Raw genomic sequence first — 10,681 nt, 5'->3', positions numbered from 1 at the left:
GTTGGAGATGGTACGGCTATTACTAGCTCTAGCAGCAAAAAATCAATGGGAAATTCATCATTTAGATGTAAAAACAGCATTTCTAAATAGTGTATTACAAGAGAAAGTTTATGTGAGCCAACTGGAGGGGTATGAAATAGAGGGCCAGGAGGGAAAAGTTTATAGATTGGTCAAGTCCCTGTATGGTTTGCGTCAAGCACCACGGGCTTGGTACGCTTAGTTGAATAAGTGCCTGGAGAAATTGGGTTTCATAAAGTGTCCTTTTGAACAAGCTGTGTACACAAGACGACAAGGAAATAACTATTTGTTAACTGGAGTATATGTCGACGATCTACTTGTTACTGGGAGAAGTCTGGAGAGTATTTTTACTTTTAAACGACAGATGAGTAGTGAGTTCGAGATGAGTGATCTCGGGAAACTATCTTATTACCTGGGTTTAGAAGTCGAGCAGGGAGAAGGCTTCATAGAGGTGAAATAAATGTCATATGCAAAGAAAGTTTTGGAAAAAGCAGGGATGTCTGATTGTAACCCAGTCTATACCCGATGGACCCAAAACTACAGCTACACAAGGATGAAAGGGGCAGTCCAGTGGATTCCACAGAATTTAAAAGTATGATAGGAGGGTTGAGATATTTGGTTCACACAAGACCAGACATAGCTTACGCAGTTGGAGTGGTCAACAAATATATGGAGAAGCCTACGGAGTTACACATGAATGCAGCAAAAAGAATTCTTAGATATAAAGGTTACGTTGGTATATGGCTTGATCTATGTAAAAGGGCGAGGGAATTATTTGCTGTCAGGATATTCAGACAGTGATCTAGCAGGAAGCTTGGATGACAGAAAAAGTATATGAGGCATTGCCTTCTATTTAGATGAATCGCTAATCACCTGGGTTTCACAAAAACAAAGGTGTGTAGTTTTGTCATCCTGTGAAGCTGAATTTATGGAAGCTACGGCTACAACATGCCAAGAAATCTGGATGCAGAAATTATTAGGTCATATATTAGATGTACCAGTTGGACCTGTCAGGTTATATATTGATAGCAAGTCAACCATTGATTTGGCTAAAAATCCTGTCTTTCACGGGCGTAGTAAGCACATACACGTGCGTTATCATTTTATCAGAGACTGCGTGGAGAATGGATCAATTGTCATCAAGCATATTGGTACAAAACCAGCAGCGAGCGGATGTTATGACGAAACCAATGTCTGTTGTCAAGTTTGAAAAAATGCGTGAACTACTAGGGGTCAAGAATCTTAGAGACGTTTAGATTAAGGGGTAATATGTTGGAATTTTATTAATCTAAACATATATTTCTATTTTGAATAAGTCAGCTGCGTCTGACGTGTAGGTGCACAAGAATAGGTCTCCAGAGGTTGAGTTTTGTAAGAAGGGTCGTGGGGCTTAAACGGGAATGTCTTCCTTGTTTTTAGCTTACACTTGGTTAGTTTCTTATTAGTACTAGTTTTCCTGTACTTTTTTAGTTTCTTTTAATGAATTAATCCACCGATCTTTGAGAAGTAAACCAAGCTAGCTAATACTCTATGTTTCATATATTTTACTTTATCTAATATCTGCTCTGGTATCAGAGCCAGGTTGAGACGGTCAATGAATGTACTTAGAAAAAAGGCAGATGGGCTAACCTCTTACAGGGTTTAAGTGGGAGGCAGGTGAACCTTCCAGTATGAGCCCCGGGGAGACAGGAAGGCAGAAGGATTCCAGTATGGGTCTAAAGGAAGCAGATCACACAATCAAGTGACAGATTCGGGTCGAGTCCGATGTGTGAAAGGGGGGATTGTTAAGAGTTGTCCCACATCATTTATGAGAGGGGCAGTTTGCTAGAATATAAGCAGCCGGATAACTCCATTAGTATGAGGCCTTTTGGAAGGTGCCCAAAACCAAACCCGTGTGTGCTCGACCCAAAGCGGACAATATCATACTAATGTGGAGTTAGGTCTGCTCAGCAAGCCCAACACTAATATCATTATAAGTTTTCTCAAAAGAATGGTCATACATATATACATAATTAATACACTTTTTGGTGAGTTAAAATCTACCGAAATTGGGATAGATTTTGACGATTACATGTACAAAAAATTTGGGTTCAATATATGCACTATTTCCTACCGTTCTCTAAATTGGTAGGAAATCTATACTTCATCAATTCTAACCACTTTTTTCTGATAAGTTTTGCCAATAATCTATTGCCGTTTTTTTACAGGGGTACCTGTAGCATATGCTTCACTTGGTTTAAATGGATTCCTGGTTTATAAAATTAGTTGGTTAATCACGTATCTCTTACATCTTATGCTGTGTTTGGTTGGGGTGAATGAAATAGAATGGAATGGAATGAGATTTTAAGTAGAAAATGAATAAATTTTCTAAAATTTCATTATTTCACCCATTCCATTTCTAACCACCTACATTATAATTAAACACCCTCAATTTGAGATGAAATGCTCCATTCCATATTAACCCTATTTTCTTCACAATTTTTATCATAACAATTTTGTCTATCTAATTATTTTTTTCAAATCTTCCCTCCAACTCTCATTTAATTCCTTTAATTATATTCATTCCATTCCATTGAATTCCATTCACCCCAACCAAACACAACATTAGGGTATAGACAGCACATACTTGTCTACATCAATATAGAAGGAAAAGAAATTTGCATATTCCCAACCAAAATAAAAGAATATGGCACTTTAATTATTTGATACTTTAACATTCATAATTTCTCGTCCTCCGTTCTCAACAGAAACCAAAAAAAATTGCATTTGTAGTATATGGACTGACAACTGGTTGTAGGATATGCGCAACAGTATAAGCTCAACAGCATATGCTGAACTCATTCCTTTTTAGTTCTCTTCATCAAAGAACTTGGTCCTCATGTACGCACCTTTCAGTTATCCTGCAAAGAACAGGATCTAAAATCAAAATAATATATGTGTTCTCTATCTCGCTATAGATAATTATATGTAGATACTGATCCTAAGCTTATCAGAAATATAGAAGAAATTAAATTGCGAAAAATTGGTCCAAAATTAATTTCGTCAGTCCATCATAATCAACTTTTTAAGTGATCCAGATTAGTGTAACAAGTGAACGTATAGCTGATAATATGTCATGTCCGGAATTCTTTTCTAAGTCCTTTTTTTTATATAGTAAGTGAGCTGAAAATGAGCACATTGTAATGATTTTTTGGAGATCAGTGAAGTTAATTCCACTCTACCATTGTGTCCCATTGAAGTTCCAAGAGTCGATTCTTCGTTGCGTAGAAGGCCGGGGAAAATGAAAAGATAGAAATAAAAGAGCTCTATCTAATCTTTTAGAAAGTAATGAAATCTTGAAGTTACAGCACAAGGGGAATATGTTTCTTGTTTGTTCTTCTTTTGACTATCAAACTCTGAATAAACCAAGAATATCCTATTTGCCTGAAGAATGCAGGAAATTTTGAACGTGTTTCAAGTCTCTAGCTACACTATTTATAGAGAAAAAACCTTCAAACTTTTAATGAGGCACGAAAATGTACTGATGTATTACTGGGCAATACTCTATTGGCAGAAAGCTACTTTCTTTGATTGCAGATTGTGAACATTGAATTTCACACAGCATATTAGAATTGTTAGCTCACCGCCAAGGGAGATTTGCCCTGCAATTCAGCTGTACAAATGATCGTAAAACAACTCCTTAATCCATAGAACGCTATGTCTTTCATTATATGCACTCCATTTGCTTCTACATCATAGCAGGTCCATCCCCTTTCTTAAGCCCAGTGAGTAGTTAAAACACTTTCTTCACCTTCATATGCTTTCTTAATCTTGGATAAAATCTTAATGTGCAAAAGAACTTTATATGTTAATAAGGACGTTGCTGTGCCAGTGTACAGTGGAAATTCCATTTTTTGATTAGTAAGTGGGATCAGTAGGTATCAACATTAGGGTTAATATTTAATTAGTTTTATTTCCTAACAAAGTTTTCTTTAGCTAGGACAGTCAAATTATTTTTTCGAATTAATCATTTGTTTAGAACAATGGGATATCCATCCATGATCAATGGGTTGAAAGAGCTATGGTGAATAGCCTTAAGTAAGATAGGGTGTTTCTTTACAACCTTTCTAGACCCTGAATGCCTAATGGTAGGGGAAGGATTTAATGTGTATAGGATGCTTCTGTAATAGTTCTTGCCACTTCTTCTTGAGCTCTGAGTGGTATTTCTCATAGTACGGCATTAATAATCATTTGAACTATCCATGCCTTTTATACATCTAAAGATATTCTGATGTATGATGACGACGATAGAGATGACAATGAAAATATGGAATATTTTAAGAGTATATATAATATAATTAATGAAGATATGCAGTCAATACACCTTAAATTACGTGAAAAAGTCAAATGGGATAACTAATTTGAATGGAGGGAGTACTATGTAACTATATATAGAATATTGATAGAGAAAAAGAGAAATATGGAAGTTAATATCCATGGATAGCAAGCACTTAAACTATATGTATGTTCACAAAATATAACGAAACAGTTTGCACATTTTAATTTACCCATCAATGGCCTATATAACCCGAATATATAATTGCATACTACTCTAAGATTTCGTCAAAACATAGCCAAAGACACCGATGTATAAGTGTCAGATCATTCAATACTAACCTGACCCAAAGCGTCGCCCGCAAGGGTTGGCTCACTTTGTTAAAGAGAGGAAAATTGTCCTCTTGGTCACAGGTTCGAATCCCACGGGAGGAGAATTTATGATTATGCCTCCTGAGTCAGAGCATGTCGCTTAAATGCGGTTTACCTTGGTTCACGTGGTTTGCAGGCTATTGCGTGAGCCCGTAGGGTTTACCCAGTACGCACCCGAAGGGTAGCGGCTGCGGGTTACCTACGATAGATAAAAAAAAAAAAAAAAAAAACCTATATGTAAAACTAGGGTTCTTATATTTGGGTCAGTTCCATTGTCAACTAATGCAACACTTCTCCTAAAACTTTGGGTTTTAAGCAATAAGTTTTACGACTACTGCAACACCTATTAATATGACAGTGATTATTTGTGGTAACACTTTGTATGCGACGGGGTAACATATATGACCTGCAAAACTTTAAAAATTTATTACCATACTAATAACTGCAACACTTTATTACCCTAATAAAAGTGTTGTTATAGAGTTCTAAGCAGTTGCAACACTTTTTCTAGCCAACATTAATGTTTTTAAAGAAATACTTTATGACATGTATTGATGTGACATAAACATGTATTAGTGTGACATACATCCATTGTTGCGCAACACTTTGTATGCACCTGCAACTGCTTACATAGAAAATCTACTAAAATATTCAGTATTGCAACACTTCTACTTGGTGGAATAAGATCTCTTCTTAATTGGCAATGAATTTGGTTAGTGTTACAAAATAGACTCAAAAATACTCTAAATAAAGGGGAATTTCGTCCTTGGTTGTTTTTAGCATGATATATTACAGAATTTATAACAGTGTGTAGAGCAGTTCATCACATATTTATAACAGGAGTCATTCTTGATAGATTTTCCTGATTAATAAAAAAAAGTTCCAAGAACAAATTATTCATTTGTAGCTGTCGAATAATATATGATTTGGTTGGGGGTTTCCTTCAACATAATTCGATTCTTAACATAAACTCAATAAGTTGATTCCATGCTATTTACATCCACAATTTGTTATTCCATGTATACCACTATATAAGCTGAAAAATTAGAAAAACAACAATGTAAGCTGAATAGCATATGCTGAAACAATCCCTTTAGGAGGTTCCTTTCATTGAACATGGTCATGTGACGCGGTTTCCTTTTCATTTTTATCCCTCTGCAAAGCAATCATCCATGATCCTCCGCTATCTAGTAATCCCCTTGAGGTTAGGATTAAAGGTATTAACATTCAAAATTTGGATATTGTATTCACTCTGTAGATCACCGCCTAAATCTATGTTATTGAACGGATGTCAGCTAAATCTCTGTACAGGTGCAGCACCAATGGTGCAATTATGAAGACATGTCCAGATTCGTTTCCAAGAACAATTTTTTAAGTTACAAGTAATGGAAAAATATGAGGACATAGCATCTCATTTTTGGAATATTATCGTTTTTATTTACAGGTGTGCCTAGATCAACTGGCAGAAATTGTATCCCACTGGAGTACGAAGAGTCATTATTTATTTCAATCAAGGACTAGGAATAAAAAGGATAAGATATACAGAAAGAGATCTATCTACAAATGAAACCAAATGTTGAGGTTATTCGAGAATGCTTAACACGTCTTTTTTACACCAGGAAACAAAATGAACTCAAGTATATGCTAAGTACAACACGTAGAAGACCTTGAACTTCTTTCAAGTCCCTACCTAGATTGTGTATTTATAAAGTGAAAATCCTGGTGAGTTGTTCATCGTCAAGCAAATGTACTAATGTATTACGGGGCAATACTCCACTGGCAGTAGCTACTAAAACTGCGGATTGTGAATACTGACTTTCACATGGCAGATTAGTGATTAGCTCACCGCCAAGGGAGATTTGCCCCGTAATTCAGCTATACTAATTAATGATCATAAATTCATCTCTTGATTCATATCATGTCATAGAATGTCCTCCTTTATAAGAACTTTGCATCTGCTTCTACATTAAAAAAAAGACGATTCCTTTACATATTTATAATGATCTGTTTTACATATTAATGTACATCTCATCTCTTGTCTTTGTTAGGAGAGTAACTCAGTTCTTCGGCTCTCTTGTAAGCATCATACTATAGTGCTAGTAATAGTAGTAGCAATCTTAACTACAGGACTAAATTCTAACATTTGGATGTAGGATAATAAGAAAGGTATGCTATATTAATTAAGATTTATATTATTCTTTTTTAGCATTTGCAGACTATTTGAAGTAGGAAAGGTGGAAATATTAACCACCAGTTAACCTCCTTATACATTTTTATGTTTAGGAAGCTACATTAACGAAATCAAACTACACTCAAACCTTGATAAACGAATACACTCGGGATCCACAACCAGCTAGCTCAGCTGGTACGAGCTAAATGAAAATACACCTAAAGGGGGGTGAATAGGTGATTATGGCTAACTAAGATTAGTTTTAATTTTACCTGATAATACTACAAGAAAAACGCGATCATACAACACCCATCGGACAACGCTTGGCCAAAAAAGTGTTGCCCATAATTTTTATACAACAGTTTTTCAAAAACCAAAAAACAGGTGTTGGCTGATATATATTACTACAAGCAAAATAAAACTGTTGTCTAGTAAAACAAGTCAGACAAATCTTTTCATAAACCTGGTGTTGTGTGAATGACAAACTTATAGCATTACCACAACACTTTAAAATCCATTGTCTAGTTCTTAGAGGCAGACAACACTTTCTAACTTCATGTTGTGCAGGTGAGTAAGTTTGCACAACGGTTTTCAAATGATGTGTCTGAAAGATATTGAGACAATGTCTCAATTAACAGTTGTAAAAATGAAACAAGTGTTTTTTCTGTTGGTAATTTAAGATGGTGTCAAACAACGTACAAGTATAAGTGTTGTCTGAATTAAAAATGACATACAAGTGTTTTTCTATGTTGTAGATTATACTTTCAGACAATGGGCTAACCGATAAAACCGTTGTCTTACTCTGGTATTTTTTTAAAAAACATTACCAGAAACAAGGTAAACCTGTCAAACCAAAGGCAACAAGAAAAACCACCCAAACCAGATGCAACAAGCAAATCAACCAACAATCAAGAACTGAAAATAGATAACAGAACCAAGCCAAAGTTATTATGCATGTTCATACAAAGTATAGTAATTGAAAGGACAAATAAAAATACTTCAAGAAAGTTGAATTAGTTCATCAACATCATGCATGTAATTATCCATGTCATCACCACTATCATCTATCTCGGGAAAATTGGGCATGAAACAGTCATTCTCGAGTTCCACTTCGACGGATTCCTCATCTGCATCATCATAATCTTCATGGTACTTTTTCTCGGGCAATTTCAACAACACCGACCATAATTTTTCAGAGGGATCATCGATATAACAAACTTGTTTAACATGTTTTGCTAAAACAAATGGATCATGCAAAAAACCCAACCTATTCAAATTAATCGATGTATATCCCAAGTCATCAACCTTAATCCCTTTGTTTATATCTACCCAATTGCAAAGAAAAATAGGGACCCTAAAGTGATTATAGTCCAACTCCCAGATACTTTTTATAACTCCGTAATATGTATGTGATATGTGCTCAATATTTTGATCATTACCCTGCACAACCATTGTGTCTACTTCTACACACACACCACTGCATTGAACTTGACGCATATCATCACGATCCTTGGTACTAAAGGTAACACCATCCATTCTGTAGCCACTGAATGTAGTAACATCCTTGTTGGGCTCATCTGTAATCCACCTTATCTCGGCCGATATCTCTTTTTCATCGGCCAAATTTGAAGCAATCTGAAAAAAGGAATTCAAATATGTAAAATAATTCAGGTGAGGTAGTAAGTTGTAAAACAGTGGGAACAAGTACATCAAACAACGCACGTAATACCTTTTCCTTAAACCATTTTGGAAATGTCTCATTTTGCTTATTTTTAAGCCACATTTCATCATTTTCATGTTCCGGATATTTTGTCATTAAAAAGGCCATGTGTTCACTGCATTTAAAGATAAGACAATATAAGTTGGTAGAACTAATGACAGAAAATATATATGCAATTTTTCAAGTAAAGAGAGAGAAAGTGTAAGAATTTACTCAATATATGGCCTAACAGCAATGGTATTTTGTAGAACACATAAATGTGCTACTTGCAAATCAGTACAGCTGGGGGTTATAATCGTTGCACCGGATAATGGCTTGCAAATAGAATCCTTGGTATGCCTGCCTTTTTTTGCTACCCCAATTGTCACTTCTTCATTATCCACCAAACATTCAACTGCCTCTTCTGCAATATAGGCCTCAGCGATGCAACCTTCTGCACGAGCTCGATTCCTTATATATCCCTTGAATGTCTTCATGTATCTCTCAAAAGGATACATCCACCTAAGGAAAATTGGTCCACAAAACTCGACTTCTCTTACAAGATGAACCGATATATGAAACATTAAATCAAACAACGAGGGAGGAAAGCATTTTTCAAGCTGACAAAGAGTTTCTACCAGTTGCGATTGCATTTTCTCCAGCTTATCAACCTCACTAACTTTACTACAGATCACTTTGAAAAATAGACAAAACTTGATAATAGTGTTCCTGACCTATTTTTGTAGTGACGAGTGAATCGCAATTGGGAGCAAGTGATGCAAAATCGTATGGCAGTCGTGAGATCTCATTGCAGTCGTGAGATTTCATTCCGGTAAGACGAAGATTTTCCATTGAAACCAGGTTCCGAATATTAGAACAAAAACCATCAGGCAACTTCATGCCAAGTAAGGATGAGCAAACAACCTTTTTTCAGAATGGGTTAGATTCCAAGATGCCAATGGTAACTTCTCCGTTTTACCCGGAGTTTTTGGCCTTAGTTCTGTTCTAATCCCCATTTCAGCCATGTCAATGCGCACAGATTCCTTGTCTTTCATCTTTTTTGGTATATTAAGCATCGTACCGAGTAAAGATTCACATATATTTTTCTCGATGTGCATCACATCGAGAACATGTCGAACCGGAAAAAATTTCCAATACTCAATTTCAAAAAATATAGAAACCTTCTTCCATACAGGTCGAACATCACCTTTCTTCAATCGTGGTTGGCGTTGTGTTTTACCATAGACATGTCCCTTTAAATGTTGCACTCTTTCAAGTACCTCCTCTCCGGTCAATGGAACTGGAGCTATTTCTTTTTCTACGGTGTAATCAAAATCTTGTTTCTTCCGACGATAAGGATGATGACGGGGAAACCACCTTCGATGCCTCATGACCACGCACTTACGATAATTGACAAGCCTTGTAGCTTTTTTTTGATCAACACAGATAGGACAACCATTATACCCTTTGATTATATTTCCTGACAAGTTACTATAGGCTGGATAATCACTAATAGTCCATAACAAGATGCCTCTTAGCAAAAACTGCTCATTTTTGTAAGCATCGTACACTTGTTTCCCATGCCACAACTTTTTTAAATCATCTATAAGTGTTTGAAGAAACACATCAATATCATTTCCGGGTTGAGTCGATCCAAATATCAACAAGCATAGCATTATATACTTTCGTTTCATACAAAGCCATGGTGGAAGATTATAAATTAACATCAAAACAGGCCAACATGAGTAATCAAGATTACAGCTACGAAAGAGATTGAACCCATTAGAAGATAGATCTAATCGTAAGTTTCTAGGATCTGAAGAAAAATCTGGCCACCTTACATCGACTTCCTTCCATGTTTGTGCATCAGCAGGGTGTCTCAATTTACCATCCTTTAACCTTTTCCTGTCATGCCAAGTCAAGTCCTTAGATGTCTGAGGTGAGTTGAAAAAATTCCTTAGACGTGGTATTAATGGAAAATACCATAAAACCTTGGCAGGAATCCCTTCCAATTCATCTCCTTTTTTGTTTAACTTCCATCGAGAGGCTTGACAAATGCGGCACTTCGTCTCATCTTCATCTCTCTCCACGGTATAGTAAACAATCAT

General features: G+C 36.0%; 1 protein-coding gene across 1 annotated transcript; it reads right to left on the bottom strand.

The window, feature by feature from the left end:
• Positions 1-7,873: 7,873 nt before the first annotated feature.
• LOC141702850 (uncharacterized) lies at positions 7,874-10,681 on the bottom strand. Its single transcript, XM_074506463.1, has 4 exons — positions 9,498-10,681; positions 8,808-9,257; positions 8,604-8,709; positions 7,874-8,509 (listed from the first exon to the last, which is right to left on the bottom strand). The coding sequence occupies exons 1-4, from the start codon at positions 10,679-10,681 to the stop codon at positions 7,874-7,876; spliced, it is 2,376 nt and encodes a 791-aa protein (XP_074362564.1).

Source organism: Apium graveolens, unplaced genomic scaffold, assembly GCF_009905375.1.
Source record: "Apium graveolens cultivar Ventura unplaced genomic scaffold, ASM990537v1 ctg5804, whole genome shotgun sequence".
NCBI classification, from domain to species: Eukaryota; Viridiplantae; Streptophyta; class Magnoliopsida; order Apiales; family Apiaceae; genus Apium; species Apium graveolens.
Note: the sequence above shows the minus strand (reverse complement) of the source record. Positions and strands in the feature narration are given on the sequence as shown.

What these genes read in the sequence shown, in the direction of transcription:
- LOC141702850 (XM_074506463.1), bottom strand. Translation starts at nt 10,681, where the DNA reads ATGATTGTTTACTATACCGTGGAGAGAGATGAAGATGAGACGAAGTGC. An exon ending in CTAACCCATTCTGAAAAAAG is followed by an intron (nt 9,258 to 9,497) that starts GTTGTTTGCTCA and finishes AGTGATCTGTAG; the next exon opens with TAAAGTTAGTGAGGTTGATA. An exon ending in GCTGTTAGGCCATATATTGA is followed by an intron (nt 8,710 to 8,807) that starts GTAAATTCTTAC and finishes CTTTAAATGCAG; the next exon opens with TGAACACATGGCCTTTTTAA.